Source organism: Saccopteryx leptura, chromosome 1, assembly GCF_036850995.1.
Source record: "Saccopteryx leptura isolate mSacLep1 chromosome 1, mSacLep1_pri_phased_curated, whole genome shotgun sequence".
NCBI classification, from domain to species: Eukaryota; Metazoa; Chordata; class Mammalia; order Chiroptera; family Emballonuridae; genus Saccopteryx; species Saccopteryx leptura.
Genome location: NC_089503.1, coordinates 180,023,891 through 180,051,195, shown reverse-complemented (window position 1 = coordinate 180,051,195; position 27,305 = coordinate 180,023,891). Strand labels below are relative to the sequence as shown.

The window sequence follows — 27,305 nt, the reverse complement described above, 5'->3', positions numbered from 1 at the left end:
ACCATTAGCTTCCTCAAGTATAAATGTGGAAGAAATTCCTACTCCTCATAACCTATTAAGAGCAACTACATGAGATAGAAAATAACAAAACTAAGTGACTATAAAGCTTTAAAAAAAATTATATCTACACATTAAAACACACAGCACAGTTCCACTTTTAGCAGTTACAGAGTAACTTTTTATTAGAATACCCTTGTCATGCGTAAAATTATAAGCTGTACAAAATATAAAACATCTATTTGCAGACAGTGGAAAGCACCAAAAGCAAGCAGAAACTGGAGGGAAGTTGGCCCCTGAAAGAAGAGAACTACAGTGGATAAGATTTGCATTTGTACGGCTTTTTGTTTGAGGGGCTCCCCCATTCCTTGAGATTAGAGTGGATAAAACTTGGACTGAAAACCATAGTCTTACAGCCTTAAGAAGTCAGATGATGGAGTTCAGAGATGTCAAAATGGCTGCAAAGTGAGAGGGATATCACACAAAAGAGGAAGACACAGAGGGGGAGCCCCAAACCCACAAATTTTGCCCAAATTCTGGCTAACCCCTGAATAGTACATGCATAGAAAAGACTACCATGAGCCTAAAAGCAGAAAGCAAAAAGTGGAAGAAAATAGAAGAAAAGTAGAGCTATTACCTGCTTTTCCCAGGAGGAGAAATAAAGAAATGGAGATCAAATAAAACCAGGGTAAGTACCTATTAGAACAAAAAACAGCAGTCTTTGGAAGATAGTAACAGACACAGAGACTATATGATGTATCACTATAATGACATACATACACCTGAAAATTACTAGACATGAAGAAATAAGAAATTGTAATCAAAGGCAGAAAAAAAAAGCAGTCAACAGAAACCAACTATAAGAAAATCCTAATGTTGGAATTAGCAGACAAGGACTTTAATGTGACTATTATAAAAATATCCAAGGACTTAAAAAAATATGGTCATAATAAATGCACAGAAACAGAACCTTTAAAGAAGAGTCAAGTGAAAAAAATCATTGTAAGGGTTAACAGTCTAGAGATGGCAGAAGAGTCAGTGAATTTAATAGCTTAATAGAAATTATCCAGTCTAAAGAACTGAGAGACATTATCAGGTAGTTCATAGGTATAATTGGAGTCATAGAAGCAGAGGAGAGAACAAAATAGAAAATGTTCTTTAGAAATTATGGCCACCACCAACAACACACAATGGAGAAAAGAAAGCCTCTTCAATAAATGGTGCTGGGAAAACTGGAAAGCCACATGCAAAAGAATGAAACTGGACTACAGTCTCTCCCCCTGTACAAAAATTAACTCAAAATGGATCAAAGATCTAAACATAAGACCTGAAACAATTAAGTACATAGAAGAAGACATAGGTACCCAACTCATGGACCTGGGTTTTAAAGAGCATTTTATGAATTTGACTCCACAGGCAAGAGAAGTGAAGGCAAAAATTAATGAATGGGACTACATCAGACTAAGAAGTTTTTGCTCAGCAAGAGAAACTGATAACAAAATAAACAGAAAGCCAACTAAATGGGAAATGATATTTTCAAACAACAGCTCAGATAAGGGCCTAATATCCAAAATATACAAAGAACTCATAAAACTCAACAACAAACAAATAAACAATCCAATAAAAAAATGGGAAGAGGATATGAACAGACACTTCTCCCAGGAAGAAATACAAATGGCCAACAGATATATGAAAAGATGCTCATCTTCTTTAGCTATTAGAGAAATGCAAATCAAAACGGCAATGAGATACCACCTCACACCTGTTCGATTAGCTATTATTAGCAAGACAGGTAATAGCAAATGTTGGAGAGGCTGTGGAGAAAAAGGAACCCTCATACACTGTTGGTGGGAATGTAAAGTACAACCATTATGGAAGAAAGTATGGTGGTTCCTCAAAAAACTGAAAATAGAACTACCTTATGACCCAGCAATCCCTCTACTGGGTATATACCCCCAAAACTCAGAAACATTGATACGTAAAGACACATGCAGCCCCATGTTTATTGCAGCATTGTTCACAGTGGCCAGGACATGGAAACAACCAAAAAGCCCGTCAATAGATGACTGGATAAAGAAGATGTGGCACATATACACTATGGAATACTACTCAGCCATAAGAAATGATGACATCGGAACATTTACAGCAAAACGGTGGGATCTTGATAACATGATACGAAGCGAAATAAGTAAATCAGAAAAAACCAGGAACTGCATTATTCCATACGTAGGTGGGACATAAAAGTGAAACTAAGAGACATTGATAAGAGTGTGGTGGTTACGAAGGGAGGGGGGAATGGGAGAGGGAAAGGGGGAGGGGGAGGGGCACAAAGAAAACAAGATAGAAGGTGACAGAGGACAATCTGACTTTGGGTGATGGGTATGCAACATAATTGAACGACAAGATAACCTGGACTTGTTATCTTTGAATATATGTATCCTGATTTATTGATGTCACCCCATTAAAAAAAAAAAATTAAAAAAAAATAGTACAATAAAAAAAAAAAAATTATGGCCACCAAACTTCCCAAGTTTGGTAAAAAAACAAACACATAAATTTATATATTCAAAAATTTCAGCAAATCCAAGCCAGGATAAATAGAAAACAACACTGACCCAAATCATGTTCAAACTGCTAAAAATAAAAGATAAAAAAAATCGTGAAAGCATCCAGGAAAAAATGACTCATTATATATATGGAACAACATGAAATAACAGCTGATTCTCATCAGAAACAATGGAGACTAGAAGAAAATGAAATGATATCTCTAAAATGATACAAGAAACACAACTATCAAAGTACAATTCTATATACAATAAAAAAATTCTTCAAAAGTGAAAACATTTTCAGATAAAAAAATGAGTGTACTGGTCACCCACAGATCTGCTCTAAAAGAAATGCTGGAGGGAGCTCGTCAGGCTAAAGAAAAATCATATTAGACAAAAACTCCAATCTATAGGAAGAAACAAAAAAAGTTTTATAAACTGAAAATAAATATATATTAAAGCTATAGTTTTCATGTTTTTCTTTAAAAAACACAAAACAAAAATTAAAACATTGTTTTTCCGGGTTTATTACATATTTCTATCTAAATATTTATATGTGAGAAGAGTAGCACAAAGTACTCAAGGGATAGATAAATACAACTATAGTATTACATGGGTCTTATGTTTCACATGAAGTAGTAAAATATTAACCCAATATAGACTGTGATAAACTAGGGATACATATAGTAATCCCAAGAACAGGGTTTCTCAACCTCAGCACCACTGACAATTTGGAGTGGAAAACTTTTTTGTCTGGGGAAGACTGTCCTGAGCACGGGAAAATATTTAGCAGCACCTTGGCCTCTACCCACTAGTACCAGTAGCACCCTCACCCTTACTCATGACAATCAAAAATGTCTCTAGCATTGCCAAATGTCCCCAGGGAGTAAAATAACACTGGTTGAAAACCACTGCCCACAACAACCACTAAATAAGTAATACAAGCTAAAATAATGACAGAGCAATGTTTCTCAAAGTTTTTTTTTTCATTATGGCCCACCTAACAAGCTTTCTTTACCTTTTTTCCTAATCCCTTTAGCTTCCCACATGAATTTTGAATATCACAGACATATCTTAAATTGTTTATATAATGTGCCCCAATGGAGATGCATGAACATTGTAGTATCTAAGTTTTTTCACACTCTCCTCCAAGAACCAATTATTCCTCCTTAGAGGAGATATCCCCCCCATAAAGAATGCATACTGATAAAGAATTTAAATGAAATACTAAAAAAATTCAGGCCCTGGCCTGTTGGCTCAGTGGTAGAGCATTGGCCCAGCATGTGGAAGGCCTGGTGTTGGTTCCCAGGCAGGGCACACAGGAGAAGCACCCATCCGCTTCTCCACCTTTCCCCCTCCCCCTTCTCTTTCTCTCTTTTTCCCCCTTCTACAGCCATGGCTCAAATGGTTCAAGCAATTTGGCCCCAGGTGCTGAGGATGACTCCATGGCCTCACCTCAGGCATTAAAAGAGTTTGGTTGCTAAGCAATGGAGCAGTGGTCTCAGATGGGCAGAGCATCGCCCTGTAGGGGGCTTGCCAGGTGGATCCCAATCAGGACACATACAGAAGTCTGTCTCTGCCTCCCCACCTCTCACTTAATAATAATAATAATAATTAAAAAATTCAATTAGACCAATAGAAGGCAAAATAAATATAAAGAAGTTTTTAATGGGACAAAAGGAAAATAACAAAATGTTAGATCTAAATGTAACCACATAAACAATAACACTAAGTATAGTTTTTTTAAATAAGAGGCATAACTAACAAGCCAGCAACAGAGGAAAAACAGAATAGTAAAAAAAAAAAAAACAAAAAAAAACTAAATCCAAAAAAAGCAAGACTATAAAAAGGAACAAAGAACACATGACAAATAGGAAACTCAGTCATGTCAATAATTCCATTAATAAATATGAATGGTCTAAACACACCCAATTAAAGGGTAAAGACTGTCAAATGACATTTAAAAAAAAATTAGACCCAGACATATACTGTCTGCAAAAAAGGCAGTTTAAATATAATACATAGATAGGTTAAATGTAAAAGGACATTTAAAGAACATGTAAGATGCAAACATCAATCATAAAAAATATGAAATGATTTAGTATCAGACACACTGAATTTCAAGACAAAGAGCATTACCAAAAAATAAAAATGAACATTTCATAAAAGGGAAAGATGTAATATATTAAGACAATATAATAATAATAAATATGAATGCATCTAATAACAGAGCTTAAAAATATATAGAGCAAAACAGGCAGAATAAAGAAACAAATTCACAACAAGCCCTGGCCAGTTGGCCCATGGTAGAGTGTCAGCCTGGCATGTCAATGTCCAGGTTCGATTCCCCATTAGGGCACACAAGAGAAGTGCCCATCTGCTTCTCCCTGCCTCTCCTCTCTTGCTTCTCACTCTCTCTCTCTCTTCTCATTCTGCAGCCATGGCTCAATTGGAGCAAGTTGGACCCAGGCACTGAGAATCGCTCCATGGCCTCCACAGCCTCAGGTGTTAAGAAGAGCTCAGTTGCTGAGCAACAGAGCATCACCCCCTAGTGGGCTTGACAGGTGGATCCTGGTCTGGGCACATGGGGGGAATCTGTCTCTCCCTCCTCTCCTCTCTCTGAATTAAAAAAAAGAAAGAAAAGAAACAAATTCACAACCATAGTTGGGAGATTTTACCCCTCCTTTAGTAACTGATAGAACTAAAGAAAAAAATCAGTAAAGCTACAGATGACTATCATCCATCATAGACACACATTTATAAAACACTTCACCCACAACAGCACAAAATCAAGGTAGACCATATGGTGGACCATTAAAAAATATCACAAAAAAATTCAAATGAGTGAAGTTTTACAGAGTATTTTATGTAATTACAATCAAATGTAAAACAAATTCGTAGCATTAAGATACTAAAAAAACCTATATATTTTTAAATTAAACAATACTCTTCTAAATAATCCAAGGTTCAAAGAAATCACAAGGGAATTTAAAAACATTAATACTAAATGACAATGAAAATATGGGACACAGTTTAGCAGTGAAGTAAGATAAATTCATAGCTTTAAATGCTTATATTTCTTAAAAAGAAAGGTTTAAAATCAGTGATATAATTATACTATTTTACCTAACAAAGCTATAAAAAAGCCTGACCTATGGTGGCACAGTGGACATAACATTGACCTGAAATGCTGAGGCCACCCGGTTAAGGCACATACAAGCAGCAACTATGAGTTGATGCTTCCCACTCCTCCCCCCCTTCACTCTCTTCTCTCTCTAAAATCTATAAATAAACTTCTTTAAAAAATAAAGCCATAACAAGAGAAGCAAATTAAAATAATAAGGAGCAAAAGCAGTAAAATAGAAAACAAAGGACAAAGAAAATAAAGCAAAAAGCTGGCTCTTTGAAAAGATTAATAAAATATATAAACACCTAGCAAGACTGATCAAAGAAAAAGAGAACACAATTTACCAATATTAGAATTTAACAAGGAGATTATCATTGCAGGTCCTGCAGATATTAAGAACAACTTCATGGCTAATAAATAAAAAACTGTGATGAAATGAACAAATTCCTTAAAAAACACAATTTACCCAAACCGACACAAGATGAAACAGAAAATGTGAATAGCCATATATTTATTAAAGAAATGGAATTAATCATCAAAATTCTCCAACCCAGATGGCTTCACTGATAAATTTTATCAAACATACAAGGAAGAAATTAAATCCATCTAATGCAAATCCCTTCATAAAGTAAGGAGGAGGAAATACTTTCTCCTATTACAACCTATTTTATGAGACTAGGATAACCATTATACCATCTGGTATATGCAGGGGAAAAAAAGAAAGAAAGATCCTTAACTCCTAACACAATATTAATAAATCAAAATGGTAAAATGGTTAATATATTCAAGGTAATAATATATCATGAGCCAGTGGGATTTATTTCAGTAATGAAAGTAATACACCATATTAACAGAATGAAAAAGTCAAATGGTCATTCCAATAGATATGGGAAAATCTTTCGAAAAAATGAAACACCGACTCATGATAAAAACTCTCAGCAAACTAGGACTAGAAAGGAACTTTCTCAACCTGATAAAGGGCAGTAATGGAAAACCTACAGCTAATATGATACTAAAGTAAATGCTTTCCCAAAAAAATGAGAATTAAGGCAAAAATGTCCACTCTCACAATTTTATTCAACATTGCACTAGAGATCCTAACCAGTAAAGTAAAACCAGAGAAGTTTATCAAAGGCATCAAGATTTGAATAGGGCCCTGGCCGGTTGGCTCAGCGGTAGAGCGTCGGCCTGGCGTGTGGGGGACCCGGGTTCGATTCCCGGCCAGGGCACACAGGAGAAGTGCCCATTTGCTTCTCCACCCCTCCGCCGCGCCTTCCTCTCTGTCTCTCTCTTCCCCTCCCGCAGCCAAGGCTCCATTGGAGCAAAGATGGCCCGGCGCTGGGGATGGCTCCTTGGCCTCTGCCCCAGGCGCTAGAGTGGCTCTGGTCGTGGCCCCGGAGGGGCAGAGCATCGCCCCCTGGTGGGCAGAGCATCGCCCCTGGTGGGCGTGCCGGGTGGATCCCGGCCGGGCGCATGCGGGAGTCTGTCTGACAGTCTCTCCCTGTTTCCAGCTTCAGAAAAATACAAAAAAAAAAAAAAAAGATTGGAATAGAAGCAAAACTGAGGCTCTTTGTGGATGACTTGATCATCTACATAGGAAATTTTAAAAGTAATTAACATTGATAAGAATTGAACAATGTTGCAGGATAAAGTCAAAACAAAACTCAACTGCTGATTAGGAAAGGTATGTATGTGTGTAACAGCAACTTGACAATTCTGTAACTCTAGAATGCTTCTGAAAGTTTATCATTTGATGGTTCTCTGCATTTGGTTCACTTCGTTGAAATTTTCAAAACAAATCAATTGAAACTATAAGAAAAACTAATTTCACATCGTAAATACATTAAACCACAGTTTTAATGTCATTACCAATTTAACTTTTCCATGTTTCTTCTGCATTTACAATGTCAATAGTCAAAGTGAGCCTCTCTAAAGTATCATGCGGTTCATACAGTCACTACCACAGCTCTTCACGCTCTTTGGAAAATGCTTGCTACTGAGTAGTGAACAGGAAATCATATGGTCATTTTCTTTTTCCTTAATCACTTCATAATTTGTTTCAAAAGTCACTTGATGAATAAAACAAGAATAAAAGTACACAAGTACATACAAAATAAAGGAGAGGAAAGGCCCCTGGACTTGGATGAGTGGCCCCAAGATTGTGCATTTTGTGTTCTGTAACAACCTAAAATTGACTACATCATCACAACAATCACATATTCAAACATAACTCAGTTTACAATCTTTATGTTACCAAAGTATATTTTGCATAGTGAGATCAAGCTATTTTTTAAAATAAATTTGTAATTGTATAAAGTTTTAGCTTGGACTTATCAAATACTAATATTCTAGTTCACTGAAACAAACCATTTCTTAGACTATAAGACAAATAGTATAACTCAAATGACAGTTTACAGATATCCCTGAATCAGAAACTACAAGTGTAAGGCAAACTAAGGAAAAAGTCCTTTGAAAGCACAAACTGGTAACATACACAGAACACAACCTGGAGGCTCAATCTGTTAGATATCAATATAAGAATAGGTTCAAGATTTTAACACATGCACGAAGCATTTTCCTCAATCAAAATGTTTTTAATGATAAAACGAGCTTTCAATATGTACCAATTTTTTTAAAGATTTTATTTATTGATTTTAGAGAGAGGAGAGAGAGAGAGAAAGTGGTGGCGGAGGAGCAAGAAGCACCAACTAGTATAGTAACTTCTCATATGTGCCTTGACCCAGGTTTTGAACCGGCAACCTCAGTGTTCCAGGTCGATGCTCCAACTAATGCACCACCACAGGTCAGGCAATATGTACCCATTTCAAAGCAGTAAGGTTATGAGTTGACTAGAAATACATTTCATGTTTTAATCTGTTATCAAGGAACTGGCTGTCCACATTTATAAGAGACCACATACTTAAGGTTTTAAAGAAACAATACTAATTAAGCAAAAAAATATTCTAATTTGCCCTGGCCGGTTGGCTCAGCAGTAGAGCGTCGGCCTGGCGTGCGAGGTACCCGGGTTCGATTCCCGGCCAGGGCACATAGGAGAAGCGCCCATTTGCTTCTCCACCCCCCCCCCCTCCTTCCTCTCTGTCTCTCTCTTCCCCTCCCGCAGCCAAGGCTCCATTGGAGCAAAGATGGCCCGGGCGCTGGGGATGGCTCCTTGGCCTCTGCCCCAGGCGCTAGAGTGGCTCTGGTCGCGACAGAGCGATGCCTCAGAGGGGCAGAGCATCGCCCCCTGGTGCGCAGAGCATCGCCCCTGGTGGGCATGCCAGGTGGATCCCGGTCGGGCGCATGCGGGAGTCTGTCTGACTGTCTCTCCCCATTTCCAGCTTCAGAAAAATACAAAAAAAAAAAAAAAATTCTAATTTACAATAAGCCCTTGATTAATAGTATTGCAATCTACTTCACTGTATAAGTTAGATCTTTTAGGATGGTTAAACTTTATTAAAGCAGTGTTTCTCCAGAGCAAATATTACCACTAGCTATAATGGAACAAAACAAGAAAGTAAATCTGACATCTAGTTTAGAGATATGGAATCACCTGGAGTATACTTTATAGGCTGGTCTTAGAAGGACATAATTTAACAAGTGTGCAATATATATGCAGATGACTCCTGTGCCAATGTACAGCCAAACTGTGAGGTGCTCTGCTAAGACCACCAAGGAGGAAAATGCAGACAATACTTTTGACTCTATGTTTGCTACATATTTCTTCTACTGTCTTTTTTTTTATTCTTTTCCAAGAGAGAGGAGGGGAGATAGTGAGACAGAGTCCTGCAAGCACCCCAACCAGGATTCACCTGGCAACCCTGTTTGTGGCCGATGCTCTGCCCATCTGAGGCCATGCTTGCAACCAAGCTATTTTTAGCACCTGAACTGAAGTTTACTGTCATTTCTAACATCAACTATAGTATATTAATGTGTTACCTCAGTTAATACTCACCATTCTGTAATTGCTCCAAAAAAGTACAGAAATAAAGGTGGCACTATTGTAAGCCACCAATGACAAAGTTAGGAAACCATTTATGTGACACCATATCAGTAATTATCTTTAAGTCTTTTTTTCCTTTTCCTGGTAGATATTTACTAAAGGACAGCTTATTTTCATTAAAAATACAAATAAAACAAGATCAGATCTGAATAGGAGCTAATAAGAACTGATTTAGCAGCCCTGGCCGGTTGGCTCAGCGGTAGAGCATTGGCCTAGCGTGGGGAGGACCCGGGTTCGATTCCCGGCCAGGGCACACAGGAGAAGTGCCCATTTGCTTCTCCACCCCTCCGCCGCGCCTTCCTCTCTGTCTCTCTCTTCCCCTCCCGCAGCCAAGGCTCCATTGGAGCAAAGATAGCCCGGGCGCTGGGGATGGCTCTGTGGCCTCTGCCTCAGGCGCTAGAGTGGCTCTGGTCACAACATGGCGACACCCAGGATGGGCAGAGCATCGCCCCCTGGTGGGCAGAGCGTCGCCCCATGGTGGGCGTGCCAGGTGGATCCCGGTCGGGCGCATGCGGGAGTCTGTCTGACTGTCTCTCCCTGTTTCCAGCTTCAGAAAAAAAGAACTGATTTAGCAATACAGATTTGATAAAAGACTGACCAAGTATGGGCTATATTATAATGTTTTATATCAATACCCCTTATTAATAGTTTAATAGTTTAAAAACACTCTTCTACATACATTATCTTGTAACACTTAAAACTACATGGTGAGGTAAAGACAAAAGATAATGGTCATATTTTTTCTTTTCTTTTTTTGTTATTTTTCCAAAGTTAGAAGCGGGGAGGCAGTCAGATTCCCGCATGTGCCCAACCGGATCCACCTGGCATGCCCACCAGGTGGCAATGCTCTGCCCATCTGGGGAGTTGCTCCATTGCAGCTGGAGCCATTCTAGCACCTGAGGCAGAGGCCATGAAGCTGTCCTCAGCGCCCAGGGCCAACTTTGGTCCAATGGAGCCCTGGCTACAGGAGGGGAAGAGAGAGACAGAGAAGAAGGAAAGGGGAAAGGGTGAAGAAGCAGATGGGCGCTTCTCCTGTGTGCCCTGACCGGGAATCAAACCTGGGACTTCCACACACCAGGCTGACACTTCACCAGTGAGCCAACCGGCCAGGGACTCATATTTATTCTTTTTCTTTTCTTTTCTTTTCTTTTTTTTATATTTATTCTTAAATGAGTATACCAAAGTTGCAGTGATAATCACCTGCCTAGAGTAAACTCGCAGCAACTAATAACGCTCTCTTAAAAGGAATCCCTTGAAGCAAAATATAGCCAAACACTAAGAGATTATATAGTGAAATTTACTTAACTAAAACACAAATTTATTATTTAAAGATACTGAAGATCTTTGAAAGGATAAATTAAGAATGTTGGAGGAAAAAATGCCCAATTTGGTTTCTCCTAATGTTTCAACTAATGCTTTCAAGAGCACAGTTAAACCTCTTCATCACAAATCTTGAGTACCAACAATGTATAAGAAATCCATTTGTCTACGGACGCCATCACACTCATCAAACGACTTTATTTAGTAATTAATATTATTTACATAGCATAATATTGATTACTACTTTTTGTTATCAACAAGTAAAACTATTAAAACTTGATGATATAAAATGTTAAAATTGACATAAATTGGGAAAGGAATGTGAAGAATTCAAGAGAAAGACTGTGAGAGGTACTAATTTTTCTTAACGTATAAAGTGGCAAGATTATGCCTAAATAATTTATAGAATGATGCAAATAAGAGCCAGACATTTAACCATAAAGGCAAAAAAAGAAAAAAAAGAATGAAGAGAATAAGTATTAAAAATGAAATTGTTTATTTTTTCACAAGGGGGATAGACCAGATCACTTAAGATCGGTATCTCACTTGTACATGGACTCTAATGAACTAATTAAACTGATATACGCAACAAAAACAGAGACATGAATACATGGACAGACTGATGACTGTCACAGGGGAGGGGCTTGGGGAACTGTGAACAGAAGAAGGTGAAGGGATTAAGCAAACATGCACACACACACATATGTAACACGAAGACACAGACAACAAAGAGTGTGATGACAGCAAGAGAAACGGGGCTCGGAGTAGATGCAGGTGGGCAAAAAGATGGAAGGTGAGAAGAGACTCTGCTTGGGGCAATGGGCACACGATGCAGTGTGCAGATGATATTTTATTGAGTTCCAGACCTGAATCTGTACCCCAATAAATTCAATTAAAAAAGAAATAAATAAAAATAAAGTTTAGGCACATTATATATAATATTGGAATTATCAGTAGGAGAATTAAAAAGAAAAAAGGTCTAAAATGGTGACCTCTAAGGAGAGAAACTTGTTGGAAAAGGTAGAGGGTAGAAAGATGTTTATTTTTCATTTTATACCTTTGTGTATTATTCAAATTCTTGTGTGTATAAGGTCATTACTTCCCCAAATTAATACATGTGCACACATGCTCACACACACACGGACACACAATCACTAGAATCCTCTGTCCCTAACCAATGCAGAGAAAACATCAAGAAATTCTTTGTGATTTATTTTCCTTTTTCAATCTCATGTACTATTTATTATATACCAACCTTCTATAATGGCATTTCAGAGGAGATGCGATTATCATATTTCCCCATGTAAAAGACGCACTTTTTTTCAAAAAATTTGGGGTCTAAAAACTGGGTGCGTCTTATATAGTGGTTGTAGATTTTTTTTACTTGCATTTCCTGTTTTGCGCTTGTTTTTGCACTCATTGTTGAAGAAAGTGATTCATCATCAGACACAGATGAAGCCAAGCTAATGGATGAGAGTTTTGACAGTGATGAGTTGTATGAATTTTATGATGAATAAAACTTAAGTTCAATAACTTCATGTTATACATTTTTTTTTCAAATTTCAGGCCCCAAGATTAAGGTGCATCTTATATATGGGAACATTTATACATGGGGAAATACGGTAATTAAACATACTGGACCAGCACCCTAAACCCTTGATTACACGTGATGATAGCAACAGTTTACCTTATGTTAAAATTGTCAAAACACATCCACATCCATTATCTTATTTAATCTTCATAAAAATCTTGTGAGAACAGATTTTAGAGATTAATAAAGTAAAACTCTAATAGGCTTAAGTGACTTGCCACCCCCAAAAAAACAAAGGAAGAAAAATATAGACAAGTTTAAAAAGAAACCAAAAATACCTTCCTTCATACTTTCCAAATTTCTAATATAAGACTAACATAAAAGAATTAAGCATCACAAATGGTCGACCACTTTGGAACACAGTTCAGCAGTGTTTACAAGATTAAACACACACTTACCAGATGGCCCAGCAATCTCATTCCTAGGTTATTGCCCAAGAAGAATACATATCAGACAAAAACATGCATATAGATGTTTTCAGCAGCTTAATTCATAATAGTCAAAAACTAGAAACAACCCAAATGTCCATCAACTGGTGAAAAGATCAATTCTAGAATGTCCAGACAGCAGAATACTACTCAACAATAAAAAGGAACAAACTAATGATATGCACAACATAGATGAATCTTAAAAGTATTATTCAATGTGAAAGTAGTCAGACACACAAGGACTACATATTATATGTTCCTACTTATATGAAATTCTAGAAAAGCAAAATTATAGTAGCAACATATTAATGATTACCAAGAGAATGTAGAAACTTTTTCAGGTGATAGAAATGTTCTATGTCATGACTATAAAATGTTATACTGCTGTAAAAATTCAGCAAAATTCATCAAAGTATACACTTAAAATTGATGAATTTTATTATATGTAAATAACTCAATAAGGTAAATTTTAAAAACTCAGTAATTCATAATCACATTTAACTACCATCAACAGCTTTTCAACATAGGTATGAACCACAGAACTTAAAAGAATATTAAGATCACTAGTTAAGATGCAACTTTTAACCAGAAGAGAGATATACAGTAACTTAAAAGTCCTGAGAACAAACCAGCCCTCATCCTACTCAACTTGGCCAAATGGATAAACAGTAGTTGCCTGGCAACTAATCTAAACTCGGTATTTCTAACAAACACATGAGATTAGCAGGTGATCTCAGAGAGGATAAAATAAGCTTTACATTGAAGAGTTCTTCCTTTAAAATTACAAAAGTATAATAATGCAATTGAATTCTTTATCTAACGTAGGAGTAAACTTGTAATACTAAAAGTAGATCATGAAAAATAAAACATTCTAAACATTAACACACACACAAACCCTTTTCTTATCTGGTCTTTTACTTCAGGACTTTCCTTACCTATTCTTGGGATTGTGGCGCCTGTGAGTTTGTGGGTGAACCCTCCCTTTACTACTTCTAGCCCATCCCCACTGACCCACACTGACTTCACTGAATAATTGTATTGATGTTTACATGTCTTGAAATGCATACAAGTTAGATACTTTTTCAGATATTAAATCATTCTAAAGATTTCTCTCTGGATTGTAGAGTCTGCAGACAACACAGAAAAATACAACACGAATTTTCTGTAACATACATGCATACAACATACCAGAAAGCCAAACTTGATTATAAATGATAAAAATCAAGAATTACAAAAAATCTCTACATAACAAGCAAATTCCTAACACACATGTTAAATATCACTTCCCTCTTACTGGACATAGTATGTCACAGTTTACTCTGGTTAACAGGATCAGAAAAAATATCAACTTCCAGGACACCACTCACTGTTAGCACACTTACCAACCATATGAGTTTGGTTTTGTTGAACACTTACCCCTCTTCTGAACCCAACCTTCTTTCACAATGGTAACATCGCTCATGATGGCTCCCCTCTAGCCCCCAACTTGGAGAAATGGTACTTTGTATATCAGCTTTGGGGTTTGGATTCTCTGCTGCTGCTGCCCTTCCCACTCTCTAGTGATGACTCAGCCTGGAAGGAAGTATTGAAGAAAGAATTTCTTTTTTTTCCATTCTTGCAACTCACATAGCAATAACAAACAACTAATTCTTTGTAAATGTCTTCAACTGGTCTGACCTCACATAAAAGTCCAGCTCTTCAAACTGGGGGACTTATTTATTAAATAGTTGTATAATGAATGCATTTCCCTGGTCTTGTGACAGATTTCAAATGATAGTGCAACTTCTAACCTAAGAGGTTCCAATAAAAAGAAAGGGCTTAAGAAAATCGCTGCCACACCTACACAAATAATACAGAAAATTTGTTTGGTGGTGTGTGTTTGAGGTGAAAGGGAAGAGAATGAAAGCTAAGTGGACTAAAAGTAAATTTTCATCTATGTCGAGTTTCAAAATCCCTGTAAATTTAAAAATACAGGAAAGTAATTGTGACTATTTTTAATTGCTATATTTTATGTAAAATACCACGTGCTACAAAAGCAACATGTATGCTTACTCTGACTCATTCTAAGAAATGTCTTAGGTTGATTACAATAAGTAAAATATTATAAACAATATAAAATCAATTCTTTTTTAAAGTAGGCGAAGTGAAACAAAGGGAATCAAAGTGAGACAAAGTATGGAGTACTCAAAATGTGTCAAGAACTCATACGGGCACTTTATTATCCTTAGGTAATCTTCACAATAACCTTATGAGAGCACTATTAACTCCGGATGGGGAAACTGAGGTTCGCAGAGATTAAGCAGCTTGCTGGATTTGAACACAGAAAGATGGGGCCCAGTTCTGGGCTCAGGCTGGCTGACTTCACAACCTGCATTTTCAAATCCACAACTATGCTACTTAAATAAAGATAAAAAGAAGCCAGAATAAAAGGCCATGCACTTGTGAAAGATGGGCCACAAAGTCAACATGAAGTTTTCAGGAAGCAATGCAAATAAGGAAACACAATAGGTTTCAATATTTACAGTATCCATAAATATTTTTTAAAAGAAGTTGCTCGGAAGGAATATAATTCTTCCTGGGACAAAAATCTGGACTTTTCCCCATGGGTCTTTACAAGACACCTTACAGTGTAAAAAACAAAGCCCTTAAAAATATCCTCACACATAAATAGCAATGAGTTTTACAGGGCAATTTCTTATTGTCCCTCTCAACCTAACAAGGGAAATACCAAGAGAAAACTGAGGGAAAGTATTTCCACAGAAAGGGACCAAAAACCTGGCCCCGGAACATAGGCGTAAACTTTAGATAACCACAAAAATGGGTGGATGGACTATATAACTATATGTGTACTATTTTCTCAAAATGGGTTTTGATAAATAGGGCATAGCAGTAAGAACAAAGTTAGAGTCCTTATCTAGTGCTAAACTGAACTTCAGGTTTTTTTCCAATACATATTAAGCGCACAGCATAATCAGTTAGCAGTCAGGGATCAAGACAGCCTAACAAAGTTTGTGTGGTTGACTAGAAGACCACCCCATCCGGTGCCATGGCCAGAATTGTCCTTAAAATCATCAGGCTCTCCCACTGGAGTCAAAGGGGATACTAGAATCTGGGTGTATTTTCTCAAAATACATTTGACAGAATATAAAAAGAAATTCGGGAAAAATAATAATAAAAAGATGAAAAAGAAAAATTATTTGTTCAAATAAAATGAGAAAATTCTACAAATCATGTCTTTTCTCTTAAAACACTATTAACATATTATATACCTCAGCAAATCCCAAATTTACTTTAATGTACAGGGTTTTTTTTGTTTGTTTGTTTGTTTTTTTGTATTTTCCTGAAGTTGGAAACGGGGAGGCAGTCAGACAGACTCCCGCATGCACCTGACCGGGATCCACCCTGCACGCCCACCACTGGGGACGATGCTCTATGCTCTGCCGCAACCAGAGCCATTCTAGCGCCTGAGGCAGAGGCCATAGAGCCATCCCCAGTGCCCTGGTGAACTTTGCTCCAATGGAGCCTTGGCTGCAGGAGGGGAAGAGAGAGACAGAGAGGAAGGAGAGGGGGAGGGATGGAGAAGCAGATGGGCGCTTTTCCTGTGTGCCCTGGCCGGGACTCGAACCCGGGACTCCTGCACGCCAGGCCGATGCTCTACCACTGAGCAAACCAGCCCGGGCCTTTTTTTCTTTCTTTAGTAACACGTATTGATTCCCAGAAGAACACTGGGAAATAGCCACAGGATGTAGCCACATAATTCAAGACAAAACCCATTTCATCATAAAAAAACAAGTAACAAACAAACCAAAAAATAAAAAAAAAACCCTTTAGTAAATAAGCCAAAGATCATTTTAATTTGATTTATGAAACTTCCTACTGAACTCAACATGGTCAACTGGCTACATAATACGCACAGAACTTGATAATGAAACGAGTTTACTTTGTATATAAATGATTATAAGGAAGTTAAATACTGTTAATACTAATATAAAATGTCATCTCTAGAGGAGCTGCCCTGTAGACTGGTAGCACTGCAGCAAGGGGCCTCATAGCTATTAAAACAATTCTTGGTTTCTGACTATAAATTATATAATATGGGTAAAAAAAAAAAGTTTGTTTCTTAATATTCTTGGGATGAGAAATGGAGATCAGGGATTAACACTTAGTAATCACCAAGTCTAAAGTGTGTACTTTCCCATTTAAAGAATTTCTATTACCATACCCTTATAAAGAAAAACACTAGAAAAACAAAAGTAGTGTCAAAGTTGATTTTATTTTTTTAAGTGGACATTTTATTGTAAGAATCTTAAAGCCGGAAGAGACCCCCAGTTTCCAGATGAGGAAGGAATCAAGACAGATGCAGGAACTTGTCCAAGGTCACACAGCTACTTTATGAGAGACCCGAGACAGAGAGCCAGGCATGTGCTCTTTCCACCAGCACAGCCTCTTTGGTGTAAAACAGTACACTGAAATATCCAGATCATCCCACAATCAATTTTGCTGTATAAACTTTCAAAAACTTGTTTTAGAGATAAAAATTGTTCACTAACGCTTATATACATTGACTGTTAAAATGCATGTTAAATTACAATCAATTCATAATCTTTATCAGGGCAGTGAACCCCACACATTACACATTTGCATCTTAAAATGTTAACGGATTCTACCCATTATAGTAATTTTCAGCTTTAAACATTGTTCCTGAGTTTCTCATGACCAAAATGACACATTCTTTGAACATAACTTAAAAGACAGCCAAAGATACACTGTAGAATTGTGATCCATACGCTAGAAATAAACGCTATTTTGTGTATAAAAACAATACTATTAATTCTTGCACAGTAAACTAGACTCAGAGGTTTAATTTTCCTGTAGTGGCAACGTTTCTGTGCCACCTCACCTGCACTCTCCCCCTCAGTCTCCTATGTCACTAAAAACACTCATCTGCAAAATGAGGAACAAAATTTTAAAGGTGTAACCTGTTTCTGAAGGTAGAGCGAATGTCACCTCCTCCTAACAGTCCTAACTTCTCTACAAAAGTGTTCTAGCCAATGAGCTACAACAGACAAAATTTAGTTTACTTTTCTTTCAAACCTGTTTCATTAAATTTTTTCATTGCTGAGTAATCTAATTTTTCCCGTTCTTATAAAAAATTTTACACAAAATTCTTGGCAGATTCAATTTCGTATTTGCACAAAGTAGTTACAATAAAGGTGCTTTTGTTCAGGACTATTTGAGAATTTAAGGATGATAATTGCATCTGAATGTCATTTTACAATTTAAGAAACATTTTCACATCTTTCATTTCATTCAATAGTATTATTATTAGTGAGACAAGTTGTCAGTGCCCGACACATCAGAAATGCTCAACAAATATGAAATAAATGAGTGGATAAAACAAGGAAAGATGATTCAACCTTAATAAAGAACGGATGAAGTCAACTAATATTCTAAGTTAAGAGAGAATGGTTTGAAGCCATCTTAAAACCAAATCTGAACTTGAACAGTATGGTAATACTGGTATACAACTAATTTAAATTGTAATAAATATTCTTCCTTATTCACTGAAGTATGTTTTCCATGGACCTCCATTAATGATAAAGACTATATCACACATTAAAATGATCCTTTTTGTTCCCAACAATTTTAACGTGTTTTTTTGGGTTTGTTGTTTTTGTTTTTGTTTTTTTGGGTTTTTTTTTTTGTATTTTTCTGAAGCTGGAAACGGGGAGAGACAGTCAGACAGACTCCCGCATGTGCCCTACCGGGATCCACCCGGCACGCGCACCAGGGGCAACGCTCTGCCCACCACGGGGCGATGCTCTGCCCATGGGGGGGGTGTCGCTATGTTGCGACCAGAGCCACTCCAGCGCCTGAGGCAGAGGCCACAGAGCCATCCCCAGCGCCCGGGCCATCTTTGCTCCAATGGAGCCTGGCTGCAGGAAGGGAAGAGAGAGATAGAGAGGAAGGAGAGGGGGAGGGGTGGAGAAGCAGATGGGCGCTTCTCCTGTGTGCCCCGGCCGGGAATCGAACCTGGGACTTCTGCACGCCAGGCCGACGCTCTACCACTGAGCCAACCGGCCAGGGCCAATTTTAACGTTTTTGACTTTTGTTGTGATGCTCAAGTTTCAATTCCCAAACAAATCAAGCATCAATATATACAACCCAAAATTATCAATTATTGGAAGAAAAATGAGAAAGAATGGCAAATTTTCTTAATGATACTTGTAAGAATATTTTAAAGATATTTCTCTGCTTATGAAAACCAACCATTCAATTTTAAGCAAAAATTAGACTTCTTCAAACATCTTTTAAAAATATCATTCACCCAAGAAAACATAATATACATATATTTATTCAGTTAATATGTATTGACTGTCTATTCTGTGACAGGAAAGCAAGCAAACCAAGTTTTTAAAAGCTTTTCCAAACCTTTAATAATTTGCTAGCAATGTGCTTTCACATATATACCTCATTTGGCTCTAAAAACAAATCTATGTAGTAGCTATTGCATTTCCAATTTTGGACCTAGGAAAACTGTGACTAACCAATAATGATGTCCCCCCCCCCCCCCCGTTACCAAAACATGTTAGGAACAGGTAAGAAGAATGACTACATGCAATTCAAGTCTTCTATCAGGTTGGTACGCTTTCTATCAAATAACATGATACAAACTCTCAAAAACATGGATTACATTTGAGAGTAGTTCTGAACACTTTTCCCGTGTTCAATGATTCTTCACAAGTCCAGTAATATACTATATTTTTAAATAAATTAAAGATTAAATACACATAACAGTGGCATCAAAAATGAAATTATAACAAGACTAAAATAGTGACAAAGTTAAAAGTCAACTCAGCAATTCGCTTTTTGACAAATAAGAGTAAAATTCAGAGGTTAACAATTTCCTATGTTAACTTCTAAGTTAAAAGCCACAATACAATTCTACAATACAACTTTCTCTAAACTGTAAATTTGGTGATAATATTATGTAGAATATACTTGCTCTGCATCAATATTTTTATATACTTTAGATATGCTAGTCAAACTGAGTTAATGAAGATAACTCCATGTTCAAATACAACAGAATGTTACTATTTTGAAAATACAAATGATGGTCAAGGATAACCATAATATAATTTTGTAGTATTTACCTAGGTACAAGAAATAGGTGAAACTAATATATGCTGGAAGTATGTAAGGCTATATAAAACTTTTAAAGGATTGGAGGGAAAGGAAAAATACTGAATAGAAAGGCAATTCAAGTCAACTGGCTCTGCACTTCAAAGAACATAAAAGCCAGTCTGTCCCTTTCCAAAGTTAATATCCTGTTAAAAACTGTTACAGGGAAGTGAGCCCCCCAAATTATGTATTTCAAATACCTTTTTTCTCTTCAGAATACAATAATACATTTTGTGGAATTTCTTAAGTCTTTCTATAAATATCAGTCACTGAGTTTTACATTATGAGAAAATACCTGAGTAAGCACAGGCAAGTTTCTAACTTTGACAAGAAACCTCAGATCTTCAAAACTGTCAATTCTTAAAAATCAACTTCAGCCTGACCAGGTGGTGGCGCAGTGGATAGAGTGTCGGACTGGGATGCAGAGGACCCAGGTTCAAGACCCCGAGGTTGCCAGCTTGAGCGCAGACTCATCTGGTTTGAGCAAAACTCACCAGCTTGGACCCAAGGTCACTGGCTCAAGCAAGGGGTTATTCAGTCTACTGTAGCCCCATAGTCACGGCACATATGAGAAAGCAATCAATGAACAACTAAGGTGTCACAAGGAAAAACTAATGATTGATGTTTCTCATCTCTCTCCATTCCTGTCTGTCTGTCCCTATCTATCCTTCTGACTCTCTGTCTCTGTAAAAAAAAAAAAAAAATCAACTTCACAAACTCTGAAACAGATATTCAAACACATAAAGCATTTCTCCCCTCTTCCCTACCTATTTAAGAGCATTTAAGTGCCATTTCAACCAACACAGCCATTAATCAAACAAAAAAGCAACTTGTACTGAGTGATATATTTAATATTCTAATGTGGAACAACTAAGAAAATGTTTATTGGATCCCTCTGACTCCTAAAACACAAGTTACTGATAAATGATCCCCTATATTTCTCTTGTAAAGTGTGGCTTGTCTCTATGTGGAAGCACCTGTAACAGGCGCAGGTAGAGGGTTGCTAGTAAAAGAATTTTGGTTGGACAGTCGGCCATATTTCCCTAATACACATGTAACATCCTTCTAAACCCTGCCCTGGGGACCTCCCCAGTTATAAAATAAAATAAAAACCATTCACACATACACACAAAATACAATTGGCACATGGTCCATCAAATGTCAACAATCAGCTTAACAGATTTTACCAATTAACATGAGAATTAACATGTAGATATGGAACTCTATGCCAAAGTTCATCACAATGGTTCATTAGGAGGAGCACTGGAAAGGCCAACACCTTTGGGTCCCTGTTCCCAACTCTGCTCCACCCACAGTGATGCTGTCTAAGGTCCTTGAATTCTGTCTCCTGTTTCCTCAGCCATAAAAATAAAGGTATAACACGAGATGAACTCCAATAGCTTGACAGCTCTTCCAGAGCTAGTATTTATGGTTTTTCAAGTTCAAATGTACTATCTACATCATATTTATATGACATATTAACTAACAATATTGATTATACAGAGTTCCTGTCCACCAAAGTCTAATATAGTCAAGAAGATAAAACATTCAAACACCAACTGCACTCAGACTAAACTTGAACGAAACTTCAATACTGACAAAACATCATCTTCCTCCTTTATGCCCCAGCCCCACAAATATAGTCAGAGGCTTTTAATACAGGGGAGAGAAAATCTCATTTGGAAGTCTCTAATGATGTCTTGTAGTGTATCTATTTACTTTTCCCTTTGAATATTAGGAAAGGATACCTATTTAGATCTGTAAAACATATGCAATTGGCAATAAATATAGAGTGCGGAAAAGAAAAAGAACTGAAAAGCAAATCCATGGGTCAAGAAGGCATTTAATCCAGCACTGAAAATAACTGAAATGAAAAAGGATGTTATGGATCAGTCAATACACTTTTGTTTTTACGATATGAGTTTAATTTCTGGGAAAACGATGTATGACATTATTGAACATTGTCACTGTGAACTCGAATAGGTACAAACAAGTTAGTAAAAACACAAAAAGAAAGTGTTTCAGGATGAGGAAAGTTACAATGAAATGGGTGTTTATAATGCCAGAATAAGTGTCTTCTTGTGTTAAAGTCACTTTCAAAAGGGCAGCAGGGGCTGTCATGATTAAAGAATGTCTACATGTTAGACATGTAGCAGTACCAGGCATATGGTAAGTGCTCACCAGGCATTGGCCAGCATTAACTCTATACTGAATCCTATCACACTACCATACTTAAAAGGCCATGATAAAATGAAGTTAACATCAGATGGTCAAGGCTATCTTTCCAGGAGATTACAGAACAGTTCCTGCTATATGAAAGTAGGATTTAGAATCCCGATGTACACTCTGAAACCTGAAGCTAAAAACAGAACAATTTTAAATGATGTAAATATTCTAACAAAAATCTAAAAAAAAATTATGTGCATTAATTTTTTCAATTTAAGAAAAATAAAAATGCAAGTCAAATTACAAGACTGATTTGATCAAAACAAAATGCAATGGCTTTTTCTGTCTTGCATGTTATGTTATGCAAATCTAAATGGTTTCAAATGAAATATTTTTTAGTGCTTGAAACTTAATTGAACTTGTCTAGAAAGACAAGATCCTATCAAATCATGCTAGAAACCCAATTAACACTTGTTAACAATAATTGCCTGATCTTCCCAAGGGTGAACTCTTAAGCTAAAAGGCGTTAACAACAACAAAAAAAGTGTAATTATCTTTTCACAAAAATATGCAAAGTTTAAGTAAATGTGCTAAACTTCCACAAAATCAATTTGTAAAACTGTTCCCTCTTTTTAAAGAAACCCAAATAGTTGGAAATTTCCATTGAATTTCTGTAAGAATGAAAACCTCACGTGTTTCAATCAAAAGCTAGAGTTTAAAAAATCTGAGCTCCCTACTTTGCACAAGACTCTATACTAAGCACATCTGTCCTGTGTTTTAACCAAAACACATTTAGATTTGCAGTGATCTGAAAATTTTCTTTCTAATGGTAGTGATCTTCTGAATGAAATGTAAGTTTTTAATCAAATCATCCCCTATCATAGTTTCCACGCTAATATCTGTTGAATGAATGAATGAATGAATGAAATCATGCTACTGCAAATACACACACAGTACAACTGACACTAAAATTCTACATTCATCTCAAGTCCAGTGTTGTCTCATTTAGGTGATATGTGTACTTTTCTCACTTTAAAACAAGAAGCTCAAGTCAATCAAAGATACTGGAGTTAACACTAGTAAGAAAAACAAAAAGCAGATCTTCAATACAATCTACTTGGCAAATTTTCAAAGTCAAGACTAAATATTGTCATGGTGGTGAACACATAGTGCAATATACAGATGACATGTTGTAGAATGTACACCTAAAACTTGAATAATTTTATTAACTAATGTTATCCCAATAAATTCTACTAAAAATTTTAAAAAGTTTACATATTGTCAAAAGGAGGAAAACTTATTCCTGGCATGTATATATGCAAATGATTGTGCATTCAGTCATATACCTTAGAAAACTAGTAATTTATTGACAAGTAGACATTTTAATAAATATTTTCATGTTTTAGACAAACACATCCTGACTATATGTATGTGTGTGTTATTAGACAATCACCTCCTGGAATATTCATATTCGTTTATGCATATTTTGTAATGACACTCAAGTTCTGAAGACAAAGTTTCCTCAACCATCTTTATTGGACTCTTCTATCTGTTTTGTTTTTCTTTAAACTATTTTCTAACAATGCATAATCTACTTTAATGAGTTTACACCAAAAATAAAACCCAGTGGTCGTCTAATGATTGACAGTGTACTAAAAGTTGTATGAGCACGCTTTTCCAAATATGGAACATGTATCTACATTGATTTGAGGCAGTTGGCAATGTACTAACTGCAGAAGGTCATTATTTCATACTCTTTAGCATCAGGGTGAGCTTAAAAAGTGTGGCCATTTTATTAATACTAGTAATTAATCAGTAGATATATAGGGTTCACTGCTGAATTTCTATTTGTTAACGTTATGAATTACAAACTACTGGTAGAATGAGTAATCACCACACTGGTAGAATGAGTTGGTTTTATTTTCATCACGTTATTTTGATGGAAGAAATGTGAATCCTAGCCTTGACCTATGGGTAAGCATTTCCTCTGCTTTCAGAATATAAACAATAAATAACGCTATTGAAAACCCGGCCCCAAAGAGATTAAATCTGGCCTGTCGATTCCCAGGAAATCCCAAACAAGAGGCGACCCCGCCTAGGAGTCAGAGTGAACACAGCAACCAGCTAAGCTTCAACTTGAGGCTCTGAAGGGCCCCACCAGCATCTTGGCTGATGTAGACCGAGCGCAGGAGGAGATGGACGAGGAAGAGGCTGGTTTGTTTACTTGCAGCCGAGCCGCCGCCGCCAGCAGCGACAGCATCACTAGATCCGCCAAACCTAGCATCTTCCGCACATTTCTATTCTTAGCACACAACTCCCAAGCGGATCAAAACCCCACTACTATTAAAAACACAGACAAGCACGTTACCCACCTCCTCCTCTCTCACACTCACACCCCACCAGCGCGGTCTTTCTGCGCGTCGGCAGCCGGGTGGGTGCAGGAGGAAGGAGACCCCGGGGGACACCGGTGCATCCTCGCTTTCACCCCCACCCCACGCGCCAAGGGCGGCCGCACCACGGCGAGCGCGGCAAACAACCCCCTCCCCCAAACCCAAACACACTGACACCGGCGCTCCACGCGTTATATAACTTCGCCGCCACCCCCCCCCCCACACACACACACCCAGGTCCGAGCGGGCGCCCCCTCCCCAGACCGCGCCCTCGGCGGGGAAGGCCAAGGGGCAGGCGCGGAGTTGCGCAGAGAATGGAGGCGCCAGGGCCAGGGCAGCCCAGACTCGGACGGTACCGCTAGGCCGGGAACACCCTCCCTCGGCGCCCCGCCGCCCCCCAACTTCCCCCGGAAAGTGAGGGGGTGCCCGTGTCATCCGGGCCCGGTATCCCCCGGTCTCCCCACCCACACCCTCCGCTAACCCAGCCCCCGCCCACGCCCCCGGCGCGGTGACAACCCAGACGCCCCCGCCTCCCCCGGCCCCGCCACCACCCCCAACCGAGGGAGGCCGGAGGACCGGGCCGGGGGCCCGCAGGGACTGGAGGCGAGGCGGGGTGGGGGCGCGAGTGGGGGGCGGTGGCTGTTACCTGCAAAGGCTGCAGCGGCGGCCCCGCAGCTGCTCGGGCGGCGGCGGAGGATGGAGCTGGGGGGGGGGGGGGCGGGGGGAGGAGAGGGGACGACTCGGGGGTCCCCCTCCCTCCTCCTCCCCTCCTGTCCTCCCCCCACCCCGCAGAGCCTCCGGCCCCCCTGGAGCCCGGTGCGGCCGGCGGGAGCAGGCGAAGAGCTGCAAGGAGGGAGGGCCGCGGAGCTGGAGCGGGAGGCGGCCGCGGCAGTGGCGGCGGCAGTGGCGGCGGGAGGGGGAAGGGGAGAGGGAAGGAGGAGGAGGCGGAGACTCTACAGGAGAATCGGATATCGGCTACAAATTCAATTCAGCACCAGAAAACACCACTAGGGCGGGGGCCGGGTCACGCCTGCGAGGTGGCGGCGGGCGGCCGCTCTGGGCCCCGGGGCGCGCCCAGCGCGGGTCGGGGGGCTGCGGCCCTCTCTCCCGGCTGCGCCTCCCGAATGGGACCCCGCCGCCCCCTCCTTCCTCCCTTTCGGGGCCGCCGCTGATCGCTGCTCGCCGCCGCCGCGGGGCTTGTTGACTTTGAGGAAAACTCCTGACGTCAGGGGCTGGCTCTAGGCGGCTGGCGGGAGCGGCTTCCCCGCGTCCTCGGCCTGCCTGCCGCCTCCGCTCCCTCCCTGCCAGGGCCTCGTCCTCAGGCTTCCCAGTGCCCCCCAAACCCGAGGCGCCCCGAGCCCCCTCTCCTCTCGCGAGAACACCCCCACCCCCAGCCAGCCGGGAGCCGGGGCCGTCGTTTCTGGGCGGGAAGTGCTGGGTTTCCCCTGCGCCCTCGTGGCCCGCGGCGGGCACCTGAGGCTCAGAGGTGGAGGCTGGCTTGCCGGAGAGAAGCCCGCCGCCCCCTTCGCGTGCGCGGCCGCCGCAGGCATCTCTGCTTGCCCCCCGTGCCCCAGGACGTTCGGGCCAGCGCGCGGGGGACCCGCACCTGGACTTGCGGTGCCCGGTGCGGGGGGGTGACCCCAGGAGCTAGGAACCGGCTAGAAGGGAGCCCCACCCCTGTGCGCCCCAGGAATCAGCCCAAACCTGAAACCATTTCTCACTGTCCCAGGAGACCTTACCGTCCAATCCAAGATCACCTCTCCAGAGAGCCACCCACAGCGCTTCCTGGCAGCAGCCAGAGAACCACACATAGGACACAGGTGGCAGTGCGTAACTCACTCTGAACACTACACGTTTTCTAGGGTTATCAGTTTTCATTGACTTCGGGGTAGCCATGATGTACTGCGTTCACTACGAAGGAGATAACCATTTCTTTTGAAGTTCATGGCTCCTGAGAATATTTGCAACAAAGATACTGTTTTTGCAGAATGGTCATATTTTATCATAACTCCATAAAGTTACAAAAGAAGTTTGTTTTCTGGCACCATGTTTTGTCCATTTTGGAACACTTTGGCAACAAAAACATATGATTCTGCCACAGGGCTCTAGCCTTATTCACGCTACCTGTCATGTCTCCCGATGCAAGATTCTTGTTAATGCTTCCATCTTCTTTCTGTAGAAAAGATTTTCCTCCAGACTTGCATTTCCTTCTCTACTTTCCATGTCCTGACAACATCTTGATAATACTCATTCTTTTATACCACAACCCTAGTATTCATATAGTGTTACATTTACATATCGACCAACACATCTTTTATGAAATGCATATCCGTTGATATTGTGGACAGGAATATGAAGTCAATTTTCTCCATTTGTAAGGGTTACAGTTCCCTGACTGTTCTAGAACAAAAGTTGTCATTTTAAGGTACTCAATTTACCCCAAAGTCCTCAATTGCTGCTCCCCTCCTTGTTTCCTGTATTTCCCAGCACATCATGAACTGATAAGTAAACTGAAAAGTAAAAGATTGTATCCTAATTTTATTTAGTTTACTTGTGTA

The 27,305-nt window shown here is 39.3% G+C and overlaps 1 protein-coding gene across 12 annotated transcripts in view; it reads right to left on the bottom strand.

The window, feature by feature from the left end:
• Positions 1-25,533, bottom strand: part of AKT3 (AKT serine/threonine kinase 3) — a 349,859-nt gene extending 324,326 nt beyond the window's left edge. For 11 of the 12 annotated variants that reach the window (XM_066382128.1, XM_066382081.1, XM_066382072.1 and 8 more), the window contains exons 1-2: positions 25,394-25,533; positions 14,426-14,581 (exon numbers count right to left, since the gene is read on the bottom strand). In XM_066382128.1, coding sequence (XP_066238225.1) covers positions 14,426-14,471 — 46 coding nt within the window. In that variant the 5' untranslated portion in view covers positions 14,472-14,581; positions 25,394-25,533. The remainder of the gene's footprint in view (positions 1-14,425; positions 14,582-25,393) is intronic. The other variant, XM_066382137.1, reaches the window with a different exon arrangement.
• Positions 25,534-27,305: the final 1,772 nt, after the last annotated feature.